At 40.6% G+C, this 23,839-nt stretch overlaps 1 protein-coding gene across 4 annotated transcripts in view; it reads left to right on the plus strand.

Annotated features, from left to right (window-relative positions):
* Nucleotides 1-15,049, plus strand: part of efemp2a (EGF containing fibulin extracellular matrix protein 2a) — a 95,545-nt gene extending 80,496 nt beyond the window's left edge. For all 4 annotated transcript variants that reach the window (XM_028802935.2, XM_028802927.2, XM_028802943.2 and 1 more), the window contains exons 8-11: nucleotides 3,790-3,909; nucleotides 4,417-4,543; nucleotides 11,864-12,059; nucleotides 13,642-15,049. In XM_028802935.2, coding sequence (XP_028658768.1) covers nucleotides 3,790-3,909; nucleotides 4,417-4,543; nucleotides 11,864-12,059; nucleotides 13,642-13,803 — 605 coding nt within the window. In that variant the 3' untranslated portion in view covers nucleotides 13,804-15,049. The remainder of the gene's footprint in view (nucleotides 1-3,789; nucleotides 3,910-4,416; nucleotides 4,544-11,863; nucleotides 12,060-13,641) is intronic.
* Nucleotides 15,050-23,839: the final 8,790 nt, after the last annotated feature.

Below are 23,839 nucleotides of genomic sequence, written 5' to 3' on the forward strand. Positions count from 1 at the left end.
ACAACCAGTCATCATCATAGTCAGCAATATGGTGAAATTACTGAGCAGTATCAATTGTAAGCTAATTATATTGATATGTAACAATCATGCTGATACAAATGCTTGGTGCCCATACTTCAATCTATTGGATATTTTACAAGTTAAAGTTTGTTTCTTACAATCATGGAATATGTTAAGAACACAATTTCCCAAGGCAAATTAAGTAAAGCATTTTTTCTATATATTTTAATTAATATAGGACACAGATCCAAATGTGGAAACAAAAGCTTTAAAACTTACCAAATATGTCCATTTTCCAGCCAAGAATGTTCTCAAATGTTGATCCACATCTTAGAAAATACACACATATCATAAAACAAAGTATCTGTGTCATCTTTGGAAAAACAAAATTGTGAAACTCTGCCCTTTAAAAGAAATCCAGCTATGCTCTTCACTTCATTGCCTGTCTTCTTTCATGTCAACCTTTCATCCTGAGGTGTGCTTTCCTGTACTTTGTACTGTTAATGTTGCTGTTGTTTTTTTGTTTTTTTTTCGAGAGTTATCTGAGCGCTTAAGGTAAAATACACTGCTCAAAAAATGAAAGGAACACTTTGAAAACACATCGGATCTCAATGGGAAAAAAAGTCTGCTGGATATCTCTACTCTTATGGACTGGGTAATGTGTTAGGAACGAAAGGATGCCACAAAGTTTGATGGAAATGAAAATTATCAACCTTACAGAGGGCTGAATTCAAAGACACTCCGAAAATCAAAGTGAAAAAATGATGCGGCAGGCTAGTCCATTTCACTGAAATTTCATAGTAGCAACTCCAAATCATAGTCAGTAGTTTGTATGGCTCCCATGTGCATGCCTGACAATGTCGGGAGGGCATGCTCCTAATGAGATGACGGATGTCCTAAGTCGCTAATGTCCCATGCCCCATGTCCTAAGGGATCTCCTCCGTGATCTGGACCACGGCATTACTGAGCTCCTGGACAGTCTGAGGTGCAACCTGGCGGGGTCAGATGGACCGAAACATAATGTCCCAGAGGTGTTCTATTGGATTTAGGTCAGGTGAGCATGGGGGCCAGTCAATGGTATCAATTCTTTCATTCTCCAGGAACTGCCTGAATACTCTCACCACATGATGCTGGGCATTGTCGTTCACCAGGAGGAACCCAGGACCCACTGCACCGGCACAGGGTCTGACAATGGGTCCAAGGATTTCATCCCAATACCTAATGGCAGTCAAGGTGCCGTTGTCTAGCCTGTAGAGGTCTGTGTGTCCCTCCATGGATATGCCTCTCCAGACCATCACTGATCCACCACCAAACCGGTCATGCTGAACGATGTTACAGGCACCATAACATTCTCCACGGCTTCTCCAGACCCTATCATGTCTGTCACATGTGCTCAAGGTGAAACTACTCTCATCTGTGAAAAGCACAGGGCACCAGTGGTGGACCTGTCAATTCTGGTATTCTATGGCAAATGCCAATTGAGCTCCACGGTGCTGGGGGGTGAGTACAGGGCCTACTAGAGGATGTCAGGCCCTCAGGCCACCCTCATGAAGTCTGTTTCTGATTGTTTGGTCAGAGACATTAACGCCAGTGGTCTTCTGGAGGTCATTCTGTAGGGTTCTGGCAGTGCTCATCCTGTTCCTCTTTGCCCAAAGGAGCAGATACTGGTCCTGCTGATGGGTTAAGGACATTCTACGGCCCACTCCAGCTCTCCTAGAGTAACTACCTGTCTCCTGGAATCTCTTCCATGCCTTTGAGACTGTGCTGGGAGACACAGCAAACCTTCTGGCAATGGCACACATTGATGTGCCATCCTGGAGGAGTTGGACTTCCTGTACAACCACTGTAGGGTCCAGGTATCACCTCATGCTACCAGTACTGACACTGACAAATGCAAAACTACTGAAGAAACAGTCAGAAAAGATGAGGAGGGAAAATGTCATTGTCCTCCACCTGTTAAACCATTCCTGTTTTGGGGGTCATCTCATTGTTGCCCCTCTAGTGCACCTGTTGTTAATTTCATTAACACCAAAGCAGCTAAAACTGATTAACAACCCCCTCTGCTACTTAACTGACCAGATCAATATCCCAGAAGTTTCATTGACTTGATGCTATACTCTGATTAGAAAGTGTTCCTTTAATTTTTTTGAGCAGTATATTTCTCTGTATTTACATAACTAACTTTTCATTGTTTCAAACGCATGTGTGCTTGTGTGCTATTTTATCCTTAAACTGCAGGAACAGATGTGGCATCTTTTAAGATTTATATAAAATATTTCACTTAAAAAGACAACTTCCCATGGTACATTCATGTAGACAATGATCAACTTGAAAAATTCGTAACTTTAAATTACCTTCCAAAATGTTGTGGGCAAACAATACATTTTATTTCAAATCGTTTCACTAGTGTAACCAAATTTCATCAACTGTGACCCATAGAATGAGACACTGTGAATGGCCGGTGGAGCCTTTCAGCCTATCTGCTGGTGGATCACAAAAAAGAATTCCCTTTCTTTTGCTAGGTTTGCACTAATTGGTCATCAAATATCTCACATTCCTTTTCAGCTGCACTGACGTTATTCTCATATCCCTGTGGATGCATTGCAAAGATGCCATGCAGATGAAGAAATCAAAATGTCTTTTTTGATGTAATATGATGCAATTTCACATCATCATTTGCAAATGCTGCACTCAGTTCTTCAGAAATTCTCAATGGTGGATTTTTGTGTTTCTATCATTAGGATGAGTATCACTGATTTAAACCTTCCCCATTCATGCACCATGCACAATCCTCTCTACTCTTATGAGTATCGGTAACTGTTTTCCTCAGGTCGTCATCAGGGCTATCATTTACAGTACTTCAATAAATCTGTGGGGTGAAAAGTGATGGAGAGGACTAGTATTGGGGTGTTTTTAAAAATCTAAGACCCCGGAAATTGATTTTGATGTAATTTTCCTAGTGCATTTAACTCAAAGAACCCATTGATTAACCGGAAATGTTACATACAGTACTTTTGCCAACAAAGGAGACAAACGTTGGATCAGTAGGTTCGATAAACATATACAGAAGTAAAATTTTTGGCTGATATTTTAAAATCTGGTTTCCTTTGTCAATTTATTTTTAATGTTATATGCCTTTGGACATCTAAATTCTTAGTTGACCTTGCACTCATAAGCAGACACCGCATTAACCTTTGAAGATCAGACCTTATGGGAATTCATGGACTTTTTCTTACCATCATGTATAGAATAAGGATGAACATGCCTGACACTGACCAATACTTATTTTGGACTAGACCTATTTGTGGGCACCTCTCCCATTGCAGTATTTTTCATTAGGGCTCAGAGCAGGATGGTGAGCTTCTAACTGACACTTGGTAAATGTTTTTCGCTTCAGACCATAAAACATTTTAATGCACCAAATAGAATCCAATGACTATGTACACCCCATAAATAGAAACTCCTCAGGACAATAAAAAGATATTTAATATTTAAGTTAGTATACTGTATTTTCAGACAATCTAAATTGGGGAAAAGCAGTCCCATACCTGCATCCCAAAATCAAGGTTCTAACAAGTCTTCTGTGTTAAGGTCCAAGCACTGCTTAGTTTATTTGCTGTTACTAGAATGTTCTTTTAACAATTTAATAAAGTTAAGAAAGTTAAGGTTGAAACAAGGTATAGTAAGTCAGAATCCCCATTATCCTATAATTGTAGGTCTTCAGATGGTAAAAGTGTATTTGTATTCTTGTAAACTTCCAGTTATAACCTGAGCTTCCTCTCTTATCAGATATTGATGAGTGCAGCTATTCCAGCTACCTTTGTCAACATCAGTGTGTCAATGAGCCTGGGCGCTTCATATGCACTTGCCCTGAAGGGTACCAGCTACTGGGCACACGACAATGCCAAGGTATGTGTTCATTTACAAAACCTTTCACCAGTGGAGAAAAATCAGTTTCAAGCATGAAGCGACACAGTGGTTAGTGATACTACCTCATAGTTCCAGGATACAGATTTAAACTTTCGGCTCAGTTTCTGTGTTTGTGAGCTTTGTACATTTATCATGTGTTTGATTGTTGGTTTTGCCCTCAGATACCAATGCCCTTTGGGTTTTATTGCCAACTTTAAGTTGGCCCAATGTCTAAGTGTGGGTGTGAGCATGAGACTGGTGCCTCATCCAAGTTTTGTTCGTACCTGGTGCCCAATGCTGGCAAGTTACCCTCTATCAACTTCTGACTCAAATGTTGTTCAATCTGTAATGTGAAAATTATACATAAACAAAATCCATGGGATTTGTCTGCTGCATAAACGATTAATGTGTTTTAAAAATCCCTAAACATATAAAAAAAAAATAAATGGTTAAGACTTTGGATTCCTCCCTCCCCTCGCCCACACTTTATTTTCTTTTCCCTTCTAGATATCAATGAATGTGAGACCAATGCCCACCAGTGCCCTGAATCTCAGACCTGTGTTAACATCCATGGGGGTTACCAGTGTGTTGACACAAACCGCTGCCAAGAGCCCTATGTCCAGGTGTCAGACAAGTAGGTATTTATTTTTGACATTCATAAACATCAAGACTCACAAGAAAATGAGCAGAATTTCATTGTTGTTAACTGCTTCTCTGCATGTTGGCATTCCTTCAGTGACCCCTAGTGGGCAATATGCCATTGTACAGCTTGCTGCTGCTCAAAGTCAGTGCATGAGACCAGGGATTGCACTATAAGCCATGCTGAAGGTTTTTCTTTAAACTTTGAGCATAATTGCTTATGTAAATCTTTACCATAACTGGGCAGTACTGCCATGTTGATGGCTTCACTCACATTTTAAATTTTCTGGCTGGCATCTGTTTAAGGTGTAAAGTTGCCAGCTCCCTGTTGATGCCCTTTTGCTGTTCGTACATTGAGGATCAATTAACATCCATAAGGACAACTAATTATGGCCTAATGGAAATTACTATAATTTGAAATCCTAGTTTTTTTTATTTTTTGCAGCTTTAAAATAACAGAGTAACAACACTGTGTGGCTGCTGGAAATCAAGGACTATTATAATTACTGAAGGTCACAATATCCTCCATATGAGATCACCATGAGTCTTGTTGTTTGTGCTGTGCCCACCAAGGTTTTTACCTTTTTGACTCAGACTAGTATATTGATCATTGTGTTATTCCAAGCTTTTGTATTCTTTGGTAAGGAATAGGAATAGCACAGTGGCACAAAGTTCCAGAGACCAGACCCCAGTTCTCAGTGATTCAGTGGAGTGTCTGTGATGTAGCTGTTCATATTCAATTTGTCCTGCATCCCAAAAATCCAGTTACAAAGGTAAACTGTTTAATATACTGTATTGTTGTGAGAAGTGCTTGACTGGTAAAATTAACCAGGGCAGCAGAGGGCTTAGCCAAGTACTGCATATAGAAATAGAGACACATCTGTACCAGAAGACGTCCAGCATATATCAACATGGGAACACAGTGGGTGGTAAGCCTTTCGTGGTTACTTGCTATCCCAGGCAGGTGCAGTAAAAAGAAGCCCAGGAAGGAGGCATGTACTGTATTGTGCTACCAAAACACTAAGGTAGGTGACCCAGCTATGGACAAGGAGGCCTGACCCTCTTCTTATAGAAGAAGAGAGTCTTAAAAAGGGAACCCCAGAGGTGGCAGCATCACCTGCCTGCAAGAGGGCACACAGCTCCAGAAGGTAACCTATGTGACTGTGGGTCAGCTGTGGAGCTGCCTTGGAGACATCACCCATTAAGGCTAAGGCTGAAGGAAGCAGGGACACCAAGAGCTAATAGAGGGAGTTCTAGGTTGGTATCCCAAGAGAAAATATAAGGCTGACCCAGAAGTAACCCTGGGGTGGGGTGTCAAACCGGGGCTGCAGAAGAGGTCCTTAAGAGCATTCAGTCACAAAGACAGTTTAACAAACACACAGCTGGTGGGAGGTGATGAGGAACGTGTGTCAAAGGGGAAAGTAACAGGAGTGCTCAGTTATGGTACTGTGAGAGGCAGGTCACAGTGTCAACCTTAACCATTATGCCACATCGTTGGCACATGCTACCTGCAACCCCATACTGGGATAAGTGAGTCCTGAACTTGTAAGAATGAATAAATGAACGTCTATCTCCCCAAATGAAGAAACATGCAAAATTCTATAAAAAGGTCAAATGTAAACACAAAGTACCATTTTGGACCCACACACTAATTGCCTGCCAGGCAAGAGGATGGCTTGAAAGAAATAAAGAGGAAAAAAAAAAAATCTCAATTTAGGTCAGTTTCTTCTTTTGCTGTCACAGTACGACCTCTGGGACAGCACTAAGAGTTATTTAAAGAAACCACTTGTCCGTGAATGTAATTATTTTCAAATTGGACTCATTTACATTCTGTCAGTATACACGCAATTTTCAGAATAATCCCTAGTGCTTGACACAGTAACAAGAGGGACACACAGTGCATACAAAATGAGGAACATGGGACATCTGAGGCACACGATTAAATACAGTGTGTTGTTTTGATCTGTTGTAATAATTAAAGTACATAACAAACCACTGAAATAAATTATATATAGTACAAAAAAGTGTATTAATTGTAGTTATCAGTATAGGGTCATGAGAAACGGGATGAAGCACTGGGCCATTGCAGAACACGGCCTCTAACACAGGGTCAATTTAGATTCATCAGAGAAGGAGGCAGGCAGTACCACCAGTGCACAGGCCAGGAGTCAGATGTAGGCCTCTGGCTAACCACTGTGCCACCCACTGGGTTTATTTAGAAAGTGCAAACATTCCAGAATATTTCAGAGATGCTTGTTAGAAAATAGATCTAATGAAATGGCAGGCCCTTAAAGGATACATTCAGTATTTTTAAATTGAGGTTATTTTTTTCCATTAATATGGGTATACATTAATTTTCCCTGAAGTGAAGCATTATGTATCAATTAAATAAAAAACAAGTCTCCCCAGCCAGTATCTTAGTATGATGGTCTATAGGACATCAGAGGAAACGTGAAGCAAAGTCTTTGAAACGTACCGAATACGTCCACATTGAACAGGTAATTTATATTTATTACTGATTTTTGGCACTGTCTTTCTGGAACAAAGCATAGGTATTCATTTCTCTGTGGTGCGGTATCTTCATGTAAGCAAAGGCAGTGTGATGGGAGCCATGCAGCAAATCAATGGTGCTAATACAGAATATCATGAAGTTGATCCTGTGTCTGTAGTTGCTTAGCACATAAATGCCATTCAGTTAAAACGGTTTGTAAAAGTGCCTACCGGGGATGTGAAACAACAACAACATTTATTTATATAGCACATTTTCATACAAAAAGTAGCTCACAGTGCTTTACATAATGAAAGTAAGTTGAAAGAATGGAGTGGCCACGTTGTAACATGCACACACAATATTTGGAGTGCAGAGAAGGACTCCACACACGAACACTGGAGACCATGCAGACTCCACACTGTCACTTTCAGCGTTGACACACCAATCTATGTAATGTGCTGCCCAAACAAAAGCTGTCCGTTTTTTCTGCCAGCTTTGATAGCTTCATCCTTGGACACATCTTTATTTTCCAGCAAGTCCAAAGCTCTGCAGCGGAAGCATTTCTTGTCAGCTGCTATTGTTTTATACGTGTGCCCTGAGCCTTGCAGATTCTTCTTGTTTCTCTCCAGTTCTCTTTCTTTTTTTCTCATCTGTTTATCGTTGTATTCTGACTAATGCAGTTAGAGGGGCTAAACATCTTCATAGTTGGATGTATCAGTGGTATGAATTAGGAGCTTATTTGATCTCAATGCTTCAATAAATAAAATTTCACTAGCAAAAATAAAACCTGACTGCTCAAATGAAACAACGTATGAAACCCTCAAAAGCATTCATGTAATGAGCTCTAGTGCAGTCAGTGAGGGAGAAAAGTTGCTGCGTATGGAAAGATAGAATGAAGGGAAACGAACAGCTAGACCTGTTTAGAAATGGAGTCTTACAAAAGTTACTTATTTTTTCGCACAGTCTATATGCATGCAATGTTAAGACATGAATCAACATTTACGACTAGATCAGCATTGTGAACATGGGGTTCATTTTTAAATTTATGAATAATGCTTCCCGTAAGAATACAAGTTTCCGAGGCAACTGAATGTTTCCCACAAAAAAATGACTTCAAAATTATTGGTGTAGGCGAGGATGTGAACATTTTCCGGGTGATTATATAGGCTGGTATGGCAGTGTTGTTGTGCTAAATTGAGTTTCAGTGGCCATGGACAACTGGTTGATGCCTCATTGTATTAATGGCATGCATTGAATCCTAATCTGTAACCGAGGTGCAAAGAAGATTTCTTATCAAGTTCAGCATGCCTTTGCAAAGATTCCTTCTCGCAATGTTATTTCAAAGTTTACTGGTGGTGTGAAGGGCATGATTGTTGGATCACCAAGAAGTGTTAGACCATCAGAAAATATTGAAAGGATGAGATAAGCTGTTGAGTGGAGGCCTCGGTGTTTGATGTCAGTAGTAACACTAAACATTTCAGACTGCTAAATAAGACAAAGTAAATAAATCACATTGATTAGTTAATTTTTGACCACTTCATTTCCTTCCCTAATTTTTACTATCCTTTCAAAAATTGTCACCAAGCAATTTGATACCCATGCATGCCCATGGACTATGGCATTGTAACCTTCTGTGCCACATGTGCTGAATACCTTTGACTTTAATCAGAGGGCAGCAGCAGACTTGCCTTGCCAGCAAACCAAAGACACGCCTGAAATGCAATCCTTATCACAACAGAATTTCATACACCTTCCATGTTTGACACCCACTGCTTGTACCATTCAGTTGTCTTTGGTTGGCACCAAACACCCGTTTATTACAGAAACTGTGTGTTGAATGATTCCTTCAGCTTCATTTAATTTCTTTACTGTTCTGTGGTTCACTGCTGTCCTCTTTGCAAGCACATGTCATTTCCACCATTGTTGTCCTGTTCAGAGGTGAGAATGTAATCAGGTGGTCCATTTTTCATTTATTACATATGGTTGACACCGGGTGGTGTAGTGGTTAGCCCTTCTGGCTCACAGCATTACAGACTGTTGGTTCAGTCCCTACCCTGGTCAAACGTGACGAGTTTACATTTATCTCACTTTTTTTGGGAAATCTGGTTTCCTCCCATGTTGTAATGTTGAGTGTGCTGGGGTAATTGGTGACTCTAATTTTGCCCAGTGTACATGTTTTTGATAATGAAGTGGCATTCAGTCTTTGCCCCAACTGAACTGACCCTGGGTCTTTTCTGGCTTGTTATGAATTGTGCAGTTGGAGAATTCTTTTTACTCTCCTGAAATATTTTTTAGAATAATATATTACATGGGAAATTGGGCTGCTTTTTCTCTAGCACCTTCTGAGTGGGTTCCTCACAATTAAATGCTTCCTGAATGTAATGATTTAACTATTCATGGTACCAGTAGGGTGTTGTACTGTGTTAGCCATTATGGATGCAATAGAAAAGGCAAGCAAAAAGAAACCTTTTATTGGCTAACTAAAAAGCTTACAATATGCAAGCTTTCGAGGCACCTCAAGCCCTTCTTCAGCCAAGATTACATTAAACAACATTACATCTTTGCCTGAAGAAGGGGCCTGAATTGCCTTGAAAGCTTGCATATTGTAATCTTTTTAGTTAGCCAATAAAAGGTGTCATTTTACTGGACTTCTCTATTGTGTTCATGGTGCCACAACACTGTTTTACAAGTGTGCACCGCCAGGTTATTATTCCTGTTACTTGCATGCAGCTTCTGGTTGCCATGGAAGTTGCATTGCACGACCTTTTAAATCCGGAGCAAAGATTCATTCAGTATCAGTGATGGGGTTAAAAAACGCTATCAAATGAAATGCGTATTCTTTCTCTACTTTCTGCTTTTTGATTCTACCATTTCTCTCTCTCATTTTGATTCCTAGTTTACGATTAGACTTTGGTGGATAGGATTTGGTCTTTATGGTTTGCACTCATTTCTAGTTTGACAAGCGTTTCATCTCCTGGTCCTCTTCTTGCCCTTGGCCAGAATACAGGCCAAGCCCTTAAATTATATCAGGAGTCAAGTGCAACTGGGACACTAATTGATACCTGCTTCTAGTGGCACCAATTGTCCCTGCTTCCCTGAGGATTCATTTTCCTTAACAAGACAATTTCCCCAGGGTAAACACAACTCAGGACAACATGCTGCCATTTTTGAGCCTAGTTGTCTTTTTCTTCTGACCTTCCCTCCTTAGTTTCCCTTTTCTTTCAGAGAGTCAGACCACTGCAGAGTCATCTGCCCTCTAGCATTCTGAGGGGACTCCACAAATTGCCACCAAATCCACAACCCTTTTCATTTACCTGACGCCCTGTCTCAAGCCCTTCTGGTACAACCAAACTGCCTGGTGGCCCCTGGTGACGCATTCTTACATGTACTGGCATGACAACTTGAACCTCTTCTACTCGGTGTCCCCTTTTCCTGCATGCAGTGTTCTTGTCCTTTGGGCCACACATTACAATGTACGTATGGCACAGTGGTTATTATGATTCTAGATTTATCTGTGGTGACTTGCAAGTTCAGGTTACTTTTTGGCTTTTTTTAAATAGTTGGAGCACAGACAGGATTACTAACTTACACAGTGAATTTTTGGTAGGAGCTGGGCTGGCCTTGTGGGGTGAAGTCCAGTCCCCTAACCAGTATACTACTGTTTAGCATTGCAGCTTCACTTCTTCAGAGTTCTGCAATCCCACTTGTCCAGTTAGATTACTCCTGTTTGCCTTCTACATTCCAAAGACCTGCATGTCATGTTGATTGCAGACTATAAACTGGCCTGATGTCTGTCACTGTGCTCACAATGAATAAGTGCCCTGTCAGAATTTATCCCTCTGTGCCTTCTGCCCTGTCTTTCTGGGCCAGCCTGCATGTCCCACTGTTCCAGTGTGGTGCTAAAGTGTCACCCGCTGCACTTGGGTACAAGTCCAGGTGGTTCGTGGTGCGGCAACGAGCTGTAATCAGCGTTTGCTCTCAGCCTTAGTACAGTATGCACCTTGCATGTATTTACTAGTATACCAATATTCTTTAGTGGTAATTACAAGGAATGACCACATAGGGGTGCTGTTTATTTCAGACTGTATCAAAACAATTTCTGAAGGCATTCAATTCAAAATGGTTAAATATCCTGACTGGATAATTAAAAGTCATGAAATAATGTTTCTTTTTTTATCTGATGTTTATATTTGTGGCATGTTTACTCACTAAAATATGAAAAGGTCAGCTTAGTGAAGCTAAATGGAGAATGTGACCCCATGTAGACTCCTCCACAGAACCGTGGGATTCTCATCAGTAGGCAAGAACGTGTGCAGAAAAAAAAAAAAACATGTGGCATTAAAGCTTTACAGCAGGCTGCTTTGTAGCTCAGGCGGTGCTCAACAAATGCTTTTTTCTTCCAATACCATTACTTCAGCAGGTTTTCTTCAAGTCTCTCATAAAAATTTTCAATGGAAACAATAAATGCAAAAGTTATGTATTCCAAATAATCATATAAAACCCTGTGAGCAGCAGGTGTTTGCTATGCTAACTTCATCCAATGGATGTTCCTTCAGTGCCTCTGAAAACTTAACCTGCCATTTCATTCTTTTCTTTATTATCAGCCTATTATTTCATTCGTCTTTTAACACACTTGTTGACAATAATATTTTAAGTGAAGGTCTGACAGTAAGAGAATGGTCTTATTGATGGACTGAAAATTGGACTATGAAAGCCCCATTGATTTTTTTTTTCTTTACATATTCCACCAATGCCACTATGTTAAGTACACTAAATATAAAGAAACATTCTGATCTGAAGGCACTGTTCTTTATGTTTCTGCAGCCGATGTGTGTGCCCTGTGGTGAAGCCAGAGTGCCGGGAGCTGCCATTCTCAATTGTGCACCGCTACATGAGCATCACATCTGACCGCCCTGTGCCATCAGACATCTTTCAGATCCAAGCCACCAGTGTGTATCCTGGAGCCTACAACACATTTCGGATCCGCTCAGGAGATGAACACGGGGAATTCTACATCAGGGTAAGTAAAAACAACTCCTCTAGCAAACTGTCTATTATGACCCTGTGTAATGGCAAAGGGAATACACACCTCTGAATGTGGCCACAGTGAGGTTTACCCTAAATGTGGCTCACAAAACTGACCCTAAACCTGGAGGGGCAATGTTGGTCATTTTCATAAAAATTCTACCCTCACTCTGAAGACATACCTTATCATTAAACAGTTCATAACTTTACACTTCACTGAGGCTTGCAGGAATTACCAAACAAACCCTACTCCAACATCTCCAGTTTCTTCAGGGATTTAGAGAAAAATCCAGTTTATCTGTGCTTGCACTTCACTGAATCATTACATACTAGTTCTCTTCAGCCACACTGCCAGTCTTGTTGTGCCCCCAAAATTACCTATTTTCAGGGGGAGATAAGGCCTTCAGTTCTATTGCACCCAAACTTTGAAATCTTTAGATATGCTAACTTGTTTCACTCTGCTAAAGGAAAACTTTAGGCCAGTCTGCCATAAAAAACATTTAACTTAATCGATATGGTTGGCAAAGTAGATAGTGCTGCTGCCTCATGGACTTGTGTGTTGGGTAAGTATCCCATGCCCAGTCGTTGTCGGTATCTGCATGAGTTCTTCTCTTGGTAGTCCATCTTTCCTCCCACATCTTCAAATTGGCCCATGTGTGGGTTATTGAGTCCTATGATAGTTGCTTGCTGTCCTGCACCCAAGTGCTTCTGGGATAACCCCTTGTGTCCCTGAAGTGCATGCAGTGGCTATCTTAACATCATTACCAATATGACTCTTTTTGTCAGGGTCTACATTAATAATAATAATAATAATATTTACATTTACATTGCGCTTTTCTCACTACTCAAAGTGCTCTCCATGCAGGGAGGACCTGGGAAGTGAACCCATAATCTCCTTACTGCAAAGCAGTAGAACTACCACTGTGCCACCTGCATGTGTTACTCTACACCTATCATTTTTCTGTAGCTTTTCTTATTTTAATTGCTTTTTATGTTATTTGAGCTTCTATCCTTGCATTCAATACTTCTATAGTGTTAGAGGGAGAATGGATAGATTTTCTTTGTCCATCTATCCATCTTCTGAATGATTTTCCAGTTCCTGTCTCTGACTGCAGCACTAACTGCAAAGTGGGAAGACCACCCTGTACTGACCTCCTGGGAAAACTCACACACACCCCCACATTGACTCAAACAGGGCCTCATTTTGAGTCCCCAATTGTCCCAAATGATCACATTTTTTGGAATCCTAGAATAAAACAATAGCACATTGGCAATAAAAATACATGCAGACAATAGAGGGAATGTACAGACCCAACTGAGAGAGTAACCAGACAGGCTCAGTGTTCCATTGTGTCATGCTGTTGATCCATCCTTCTTTCTTCACCTAGTATGTAAAATTGAGATTTCTACAGAGTGATCATTGTTGACATTTAAATTAATCACATGCCATGATACGACATTAAAATGTTTAAATGTTTTCTTGATAATAGTCAAAGTCCAAAATTAAATGGTTCTGGTAATCCTTTGGAATACGCCTGCATATCTTTGTTTGATAAATAACTATTTTCATTTTGCAGCAAATCAATAACATCAGTGCTATGCTGGTGCTTGCCCGACCAGTGACTGGTCCAAAAGAGTACGTCCTGGACCTGGAGATGGTGTCAGTGAACCCCCTCATGAGCTACCAGACCAGCTCGGCCCTGCGCCTCACAGTCTACGTCGGGCCTCACGCCTTCTGAGAAGTCTCGCAGCACTGCTCGCAATGGTGCACTCTTTCTTTCTAAATTGTGGAGGGGGGTAGTAGGGAGGGGGGGCTCTTTGGGGGGGTGAAATACCCACAACCTGTAGTGTAAGAAATAGAGCACAAATCTAAGTGGGGGGCTTCCAAGATTTAACCTTATAGTATGAAGGTCACGCGACTGCCTAAAGTACATTTGTCAGCCCTGATCGCACAGCAGCTGCTCTTGTATCAAGGATGCAGAAGGCCATTCAGTTACAGTCAGAGGTTTAACTTCAAAAGGAAAACCCAGCCAGAGTTATATTAACTCAGCAGGTTTGTGTTTGCAGCTCCTCTAATAAACCTACGTGACTTTGGTCCTTGATGTAAAGTCACAGCTGCGACCGGTTCAATTGCCTCAGACACGAGGGGTGCAGCCTATCTGGACTTGGTGGCAGTTTTATTTTGGTCTGTAGATTAAATTTCTTTCTTTTCTGTCTTATTTTGTTGCTGTTCTATTATAAATTTCAAGTTGTCAGACAGGTAACAAAAAACCACATGAGGACCAATACTAAAAGGTTTACACATTTCAGCTTCTAAATTCCTTGACAGACCTTCCATTGCTTGTGTTCAGAATGGAGTGATCAGCGAGTGGTAATGCGTTACAGGGGAGTTTGGCTCAACTTCTTGTATGAGGCCAGCTTCATCTTAACCCCAAAACACAGTGGAAAAAAATGAGCTGAATTCACGTTCACACAGGGCACCCAGCATTATTCAGATTGGACACTTGTGTCAGGCGGTCCAGCATGCAATCATTTTTTTAACTGGGGCTCTAAAAGATGCACAAAATGCTGAAATTCGGCTAAATTTCAGGCTCAAGTACATGAATTGCAATACGAAAAATGTGCAACTGTTCAAATCACCTCCGTCAAATCCGAGACCTTCACTGGTTTTATTTATGGGGTCCTAACAGCCTGTGAAAAGGAATGAAATAATGACAATTCTGTTTTTTGTGTTTTTGTGTTTGAGCCAATTTGAAGAGAGTCGTGTTCAGCTTAGTTACAAGGCTCACTTGTCTTTGTACCTTGTTTGAGGAAGAAAATAAACATTACATTTTTTGTGTAATTGTATTGTCCATTAATGCATCACTTTTATAAAGCCACGCATATGATGAATACCTGTACAAAGAAAACAAAAAGATGAATAGTAAAAAAATATCTTTCCAAAAACAGTTGTGAATTAATAAAAAAAATTCTAAAACAAAACAAGTCTTCTGTTCTGCCTTTTGGTGTGTGTCCTAGAGGATAAAATCATCATTTTTCGAAAGCATAGATTGCTTCATTTATATATATTTTTTGGCTTAATTTTGCTCAAATGGACTATGGTGGACTATGAAGAACCTAACTAATTTACTAAGAAATTACCTAACTAATGTTCAAAGGCATCTTATCTAAATACACCTGTATCCTTTCTTTCTCATAAACTATTAATACATTTGTACATTTTTTCTGTCTTGTACCAATGTTTCTAGTTTTAATGCATGTGTCTTGTTATCTAAATAATTTGTTAGTTTTACTTTAAAATTGTCTTACAGTTTACAACTTAATAGTAAAAGAACAAGAAACAACAAGATATTGCACAGGTAAGTTTGACCATCAAAGCTTTAGGCAGAGCCATCCATCGCCAGGCCAGTTAGCTTATCATATGTGTGTAATGTCACACGGTCCAGAACCAAACTTGTATTTTTGACATAAATAAAGACTCATCCAAAAGACCACAGAGTGACAACAGGGGGAAGCAACGCTAAACACTGAGACACATGAGAAAGAGAATGAGACCATTTTACCTGCAACTCGGAGGGCACAAGTCATGCATCTCTCTGCTTGCTGAATCAAAATGCCACACAGGACAACATCCACCTTTGGTAATGCAGAGTTTCAGTATGCTTTGCTATTTATATTTTCTTTTATACTTTTTTCTAATGGTGTTATTACACTTTTATAAATACGACGTTAGGAGTGTGATATGTAGCATCTACGATACTATCTTAATTGTTGTTTTAATGATGTGCGAGCTGAAATTATCGAGTACGTCACTCACTTTGCAAAAAACAATCAAAAACAGGTCTTGAGAGTCTTTGGGCTCACAATCTCCTGTAATCTAACACGACAGACTACTGCACTTGCGTTCTTGTCAGCACACCACAAGTGAAGCTCACATAGCTGCCTAAAACTCAGTGAGCAAACAGTGCCAGGGTATAAAACAGCCTTGCAATTTACATCGTTAGATTTAATTGCAAGATGTGGATCATCCTCACTCGTGAGGAGGTGGTCTGGCTTGCTTTAAAAATGTCAATCTGCAAACTATGTCGGAAATTGTTTGCTGTTAAAGACAGCTGAACAGCTAAATTGTTTCACCATCTGTGAAGTGAAATCTAGTACCAACACACCCTTGGCATCAGGCAAAAAAAAAATCAGTTTGAACGAGTTTTTAATCCATTCAAACAAATGATATAATTTGTTTGAAAAGATTATTTTTATTTCCGTGAGAAGCACATGCCTATCGTGTGTGTTTTATTTTGCAAGCCATCTTGGTTGGGGGTCCTTGATTCTAAAGCACAGTTTTTTTTTCTTTCATTATTAAAACAATTCCACAGATCCCCGCCTCCTCGCCCCGCTCCATCCCACCCCTATGACTGCATAATTTGAAGCAGGTGATAACTCAAGGAAGGGAGCAAAAAAGAAAACAAAAGTCTTTAAGCACCTATTAAAAAAATCACAGGAATTCAGAGAAGGCAAGTCTCTGCACTCTGCCATTGAAAAAGAGATCATGAGGTACTTGATGATACCGGAGGTGGACAGTGATGTAAATCCACCTGAGTGCTGGAAAACACAAGAGGTATATTTCCCCAAATTGGGGAAACTTGCAAAAAAGTACCCATGTATCCCTGCCTCAAGCAGTCATTCTGGTGGGCTTTCAGCACCAGAGGAAATGTTGTAACATGTAACCGTGCTGCTCTGAAGCCAGATGTTGTGGGAAGACTAGTGTTTCTGTCAAACAACTTGAAGTTTCCTCAGTAGAATTTTAAAATTGTTTTTTGTTTTCTGCTATCTTTGTACAATATTGGACAGAACTTGAAGTTAGTAATTTGTTTAAAAATGTTATAGGTTTGAGTTTTTTGTATCTTTGTGCAATATATGACAGAACATGTTTACAAATGCTAGTTTTTTTTTTTATCCTGTGCAGTATTTGACAGACCTTTGGATTTTTACACAATAGTACAGTATGTTAGATTTTTGGTCTTGTTTCTATGCTGCACAATTCACCTTACATCAGAGCAGTTTATGTTTATCCAGACTGTAATGTTCATGTCCTGTAGTTCAATTCTGATTAGCATTCAATTCCCTTTGTATTCACACTTCATTTACATTAAGGGTAAGTGTGTCTGTTTAAAATGCTCTCATTATAATCATTTTGTTGGTCTTAGTGCCAATTTTTAGAGTAAATCCTGTAGGCCACTCAGACATGGTTTACTCATACTTGTGCTCTTTGATCTCAGTGTGTGTGTGTTTGTGTGTTAAGCTTAAGGTGCGAGAGTTGGCCAATCCAGTATTGTTTACTTACATTTAATGTACTTTTATTCGTCACATTTTCAGAGTAGCACAACTTCTGGCAGTGTGAGCAAACACCTGGGATTGGTGCCACATTCCAGAGACACTGGTGTATCTAAACCAACTCGTTGTGAGTGAATTTGGGGTTGGCTGCTGTCTTACACTCATTGTTGCCATGATAGGCCCTGGTTTCCTACAACCCATGATGGACTGAACACAGACCAAGGGTATGGCCCGCTAATGCCATGACACTAACAGACAAATCAGCAATGGCAGGTCAAGTTGTCTTCTTCAGACAGGGACTTAGCTGGTGTTATGCAGTTGTGAGGGGTACTCGGGATAAAAATACTCTGAGGGTATCAGAGTGAGACAAAGTTTATGGCATCCTAGGAAAAGGAAGTAGAGGTTACCCTAGGATGCTGAAGGAGAGTAGTTAAGTGAGATCCATTTAAAATGAGAATTGAAGACATGAAACTAGGCATATGTTAATGGAGAGATCCTTCTGTCAGTCCAAAATATGCTTTGTAAAGGTGTGAGGAACTATGTCAAATCAAATGTGATTGGCTGACGCATGCGCCACCTCGGGCCTTGGCTAACAAATCAAAAAGGGCTTGTGAGGACTAAGGGGGAGAAATGCGTCAAAACAAAGTCGCCCACAATTGACCACTAACCTGGGGATCCTTCCATTTTGTCTACTGCTGGCAACACAGTCTTGAGAACTACAGAATATGGGCTGTAGGTTTAATAAACTATAGCGGACAACATCTGTCCTTGTGGTTTGAGATGCACTGGTGTTGCTTGACGCTTTGAGGTGTGAGATGGCGTTATCTATGGTAAAAATAGTCATATGGCAAGAGATTGAGGGGAGAAGCTGGAGGACTAAATGCGTGAGAAAGTGTGGACTGCGCAACATGGAGGCTCTAATCCACTTAGGAGCGTGCAAATGAAAAGCTTATGGAGAGAAGACTTCTTGAGTTTGAAAAAACAAATGACACAGTCTGGATAATAAAGCCACTTTAACAGGGCTACTCTACTCCCTTGTAATGTACTACATGCAGTGGACTCGGACATCATTCAGACCCCTTCACTTTCTGCATACTTTATTTCATTTTAAATGGATACATTCATTACACATGCATGGATACATTCCATAATGAAAAAGTGAAGACTTGTTTTCAGAAAAAAATGAATTAAAAATCAAAAACTGAAATCTCTCATTAAGCATTCAGACCCTTTGCTGTGGCACTGCACATTGTGGTCATGTGTGCCCTGTTTGCTTTAATTCTCCTTGAGACATGTCTAGAACGTAGTTGGAGACCACCTGTGATAAACTGGAGTGATTGGACATCATTTAGAAAGGTACACACCTGTGTACATGGGGCCCCACAATTCAAAGCGCATAACAGGGAAAAAACCAGACCATGAAGTCCAAAGAACTCTCTGTAGACCACCATGAGAAAATTGTGGGGAGGCACAGATCAGGGCAAGTGGATAAAACCATCTAAGAGTTCCCAGGAGCACAGTGGCCTCAATGATGATGAAATGGAACCACCAGGACTCTTTGTAGAGTCGGCCATCCTGCCAAACTGAGTAACAAGGCAAGAGGGCCTTGGGTCACGGAGTTCACCAAGGTGCCAGTGGTCTCTCTAACAGACCTTCAGAAGTCTTCTGCTGATGTGGAAGAACCTGTCAGAAGGATGACTGTCTCATCAGCACTCCATCAATCAGGCATTTATGGGAGAGTGGCTAGATGGAATCCACTCTGGAACAGCCCACTTGGAAAAAAGCAAAATGTTAAGCAATACCAATTTATTTTTTTTTTTTATTTATTTTCAGTATGTTCATTTGTGTCATTTTGCTCATTTCACACTGTGTGTACATCATCCTTTATATTCCTTTGAATAAAGCCTGAGATTATGAGAGGAAAAATTCTTTCCTCTGATTAAACAAAAATTGAACTCCAAGCACTACATCTGGTGAAGACCAGGCACTGCACATCCCCACATAATACCACCGCTATGGTGACGCATGGTGGTGGCAGCATCACACTATGGGGGTGTTTCTCAGTGGCAGGGGCAGGATGAATGCAGTCAAATTCAGACAATGTAGTGTTCTGACGCATACAGCCAAGACAACGCTGACTGTCCTTGAGTGGCCCAGCCAAAGCTCAAACTTAAACCCCAAACAACATCGCTGGGGAGACTTGAAAATGGCTGTTTGCAGACTTTTCTCATCAAGTCTAACAGAACTTGAGCGGATCTGCCAGGATGAATGGGACAAACCGCCCAAATCCAGGTGCAAAAAGCTTGTAGGAAGTTATCAAAGAAGACCCAAGGGGCTTCTGCAAAGAACTGAATTAAGGGTCTGAATACTTGATATGAATGAGAGATTTAAATTTTTGATTTTTGTAACATTTTTGGCAAATTTTTAGGGAAAAGCCAAGCAAAATGACACCTTTTATTGGCTAACTAAAAAGATTACAATATGCAAGCTTTTGAGGCAACTCAGGCCCCTTCTTCAGGCAAGATCTTTTTAGTTAGCCAATAAAAGGTGTCATTTTGCTTGGCTTTTCTCTACATTCATAATGGCTAACACGGTACAACACCCTAGTACTGGCAAATTTTTGAAATTTGCCATCCTTTCTGTTGTCATTTTGAGTTATTTAGTGTAGATTGGAGGGCAAAAATGGGAAATGTATCTATTTAAAATTAAATCACAATAAAATTAGAACACAATAAAGTGTGCAGAAGGTGATGGGGTCGAAATTCTTTGTGACTCCACATTATGCTCAGAATGGCTGTGGGCGGATGGATTATTTCAAGAGGTGCTGTTGTGTGAGGTGACTTCAATTACCAAAACTAAACTTTACAGAACCCAAAGAAAGTTGAAGGCACACATGGACATTTTGAGATTCAGTTAATGACCGTTTTGTATTTGGTATGTTAGTGTCAAAGCAACGTAAAATGTTGAAATAATGAAGAAGGAAATCAGAAAACAGATTATTTATTGAGTGGTTAGCTGAAGTGTTGGACAGACAGGAGGTCCCAGAGAACGAATGCTGTGGTGAGCACTAGAAAATGTTTTCAGTTTTTGTTTTGGGAGTCGGCGTCAGTGTAGTCTCGAAGTTTTAGCAGCAATGATGCAGTGAAAGCATTATGGTTGTTCCACGATCACATCACTAGAACTAAAGCAGAATGAAAACCACAAAATGTAATTCTTTTCCCTTTTCCCTAATTATTCTCATTTTAATCAGCGTTTGGAAGTTTTGCTGTGTGCACCGCCTTCTTCTAAAGTGCCGCTGTCACAAGCTGTACAGGTGCTGCCATGTTGCTTGGAAAGGAGCCATGCCTGTGGCAACCAAGTGGCAGTGCCCAATGAAAACACTGAGAATGATAAAAAATCAAAACAGCATATTAATGCCACATCGAACCAAAAGCCACACGATACATTCATCAACCCCATTTCCTGTAGTTAGCAGACGCTGTTCACAACATAATAAGCCGTGTGTTGTTTTGGCTACCATTTAAACTACAAACTTTAACTTCAAAAAACCAAATCAATAAAATGGCATAAATGTTTATATGTAGAGATGGTTGAGGTACATCAGAATGTGATAAGCCAACTTCACAGGCCGTAAATAATGCAAATAAAGAGGCAGCCTGTCGGCTTATCATGGACATTTGGAAAAAAAAATGTAATAAAGTTTTCATTTACCTGTTTTAGCACCCTTATGCAGATTAACACGGCAGCGATACAAAGTTTTAGTGACAGTTTGAGCGCTGGGATGTTCAAAGGGCTACCTGGAGGCCTACAGGTGCTTCGAGAGCAAGCCATGGGGCTCAAACTCGCAGACACCGAGGCACGTGTCTGAGGAGGTTTACCGAGTGCGCTCGCGGCTTCTGATGGCCAAGTGCGGAGGCACACTTTTGTAACCACTGGAGGAGAGAGGGCGATAGTGGTATATTTAAAACCAGAGGAACAGGTCTGAAGGACAGAAAGCTCTGTTTTAAAGTAGCAGGCAAAAAAAGGGAATTCACACATGTGACAAAGTATAGGAGTGAACACAGGAGAAAGTAAAATAGTACTTACTTAATAGAGGCTGAACAGGAAGCCCACAAGTCAACAAGACAGGCAGGCACGAGAGAGAGAACAGAGAGAGGGTGGACTGTACCTGAGCAGGTGTTGTTGAATGGTGCACGTCCAGACGTGTCTCATTATTGAAAGTCCGCGGGAAATGTAAAGGCGGATTGGATGGTCAAAAGGGCTCGCGATATAAAACCAGGGTCCGAATACCAGAGGTCGTCTTTTTTATATACACCCGGAATCCGAACGCCCCAGAACTCCAGCAACTTGGAATCCAAACGAAAAATCCGAGCCAATTTTCCCCCTTGAATCTGAACGCTCAGCACGTTGTTTGTGTGTGTTTGTGCATACATTTCCCCAGCGCTCAGGCCACCCATACGCCTTGTCGTTCAGTTCGTTGTCGTAAGCTGTAGTGAAAGCATTTTGTGTGATTTTCACTACTAATTTTATGGTTTTGTGCCTGTTTTGTGTTATTTTCACCATGGGTCCTAAAAAGTGTCAAGTCAAGTCAAGTTGGGGAGCATCCACTGGTACAGTGTGTTGCCGTACCCACTACACGACGAAACAACTCAGGATCCCGGTTGGCAACCCCTCAGGCAGACACACGGTCCAGTCCCACCCTCCGGAAATGACCCGTCAGGGATCGGTCAAAGATAACCCCAAGGTTACGTGGACTCGACTTAATAGCAAGAGAGACAGAAGATAATTTCAAGCTAATCTCAGAATGGAAATCAGGAGAAGCAACATTTAATACTTCAGTCCTTCCTGAATTCAACTGCAGCTAATTACTACTGAGCCAGTCATTAACATGAAACAGACAATGAACCAAAGTGACCAAAGTATTAATTTGATTGGGTTTAAAAGAGAAATAAAGCTATCAATCATCTACATAGAGATGATACAAAATATCCTTAAAAGAATTCAGTCTGTGATAAGGGAAGAATATACAGTGAAAAAAACTGACCATCCCATCCAAGCCTTCTTTTGAACTCCCTGGCCAGAAGAGGAGTCGTCTGGAGGAGTTGATGCAAAGAAGACGTCACGGATTATCAGGTTGGTCGAGCCAGGGATGGAAGTAGACAACCTCAAACACTCTCGACTCCCTTCATGTACCTTCAAAATGAGTCGCCATGAAGCACACACCATGTCTGCTGCCATGTTCAATAGAAGTAGTGTGACCATCTAACTCAAATCTTTTTTGTGACCATCTTAGAATGAATTAATTTTATTTGTTGATTTTTTTAGATGTGGCTTGTAGATAATTTATTTTAACATTTTGATAGTTTTGCCATTATGGCACCATTTGGAATAGATTCCTTGCCACTTTGCTGCCATTTTGTGATGTGTGTGCATTGTGGCAGCCATTTTCAGGTATGTGTGCTTTTCCTCTGTTTGTAGACGATAATTATTTGCATTTATATAGAGCTTTTCTCACTACTCAAAGCGCTTAGCAATTGCAGGTTAAGGGTCTTGCTCAAGGGTCTAACAGAGCAGAGTCCCTTTTGGCATTTTACAGGATTTGAACCGGCAACCTTCTGATTGCCAGTGCAGATCCCTAGCCTTAGAGCCACCACTCTGCCTAATGGCACAGCAGAGCTTCTGGTATCCTAGTGTTGGATTTTTTCTGAATAAAATCTTTCTTTGTGTTACCATTAGTTGAGGTAACAACCCAAGGCAGTGTTAGGAATTCCTGCTCTTCTTCCTTTATTTGACTACAATTCCTGATTTGTAACCTGCCTTTCTTTACTTTTCTGACATTGGACACATGCTTGTGCATCCCTTCCACCTCCTGGACCTTTTTAACTATCAGGTTTGAACATCTCATCCTTCCAGGTGTTCACATCAGCCAGCCCACGCAGCAAGCAATGGGTAGACAATGACATGGCGGTGCCCATGAAAATGACACACCGAATGCCTGTGCCTCTTGAGAAAACACTAAACAAAATGGCCCCACAATGATGTTACAGAAATAACGATAACATTTTAAGGAAAGAAACATAGCAACAGTAATCGTTCCAAAAATATACAAAGCACATTGCAACATTCTCAAATGAGATTCTGGCCAATACCAATAAATAATTATAGTATCATTATTGTTACAATTATTCCAGCGCATATGTACAGAATAACACATCAGCAGGAGAACAAATATATGCTTCTGAAGGAGGCACATAACTTACTGTTATCTTTCATATTTTTGTTTTTTTGTGATGTTTGTATTTATATACTGTTCCTTTAAATGTTCTGCTGTTCCTTGTACCCCAGGAGGCAGGACCACCCTGACATCACCTCCCCTCACCCCCCTCTCCCCCCCATGTGCTATTTAACCAGAGCAAAGAAGGCTCAGGAGTAGGAGATCACTGC

The sequence above is a fragment of the Erpetoichthys calabaricus genome, chromosome 1, assembly GCF_900747795.2.
Source record: "Erpetoichthys calabaricus chromosome 1, fErpCal1.3, whole genome shotgun sequence".
NCBI lineage: Eukaryota > Metazoa > Chordata > Cladistia > Polypteriformes > Polypteridae > Erpetoichthys > Erpetoichthys calabaricus.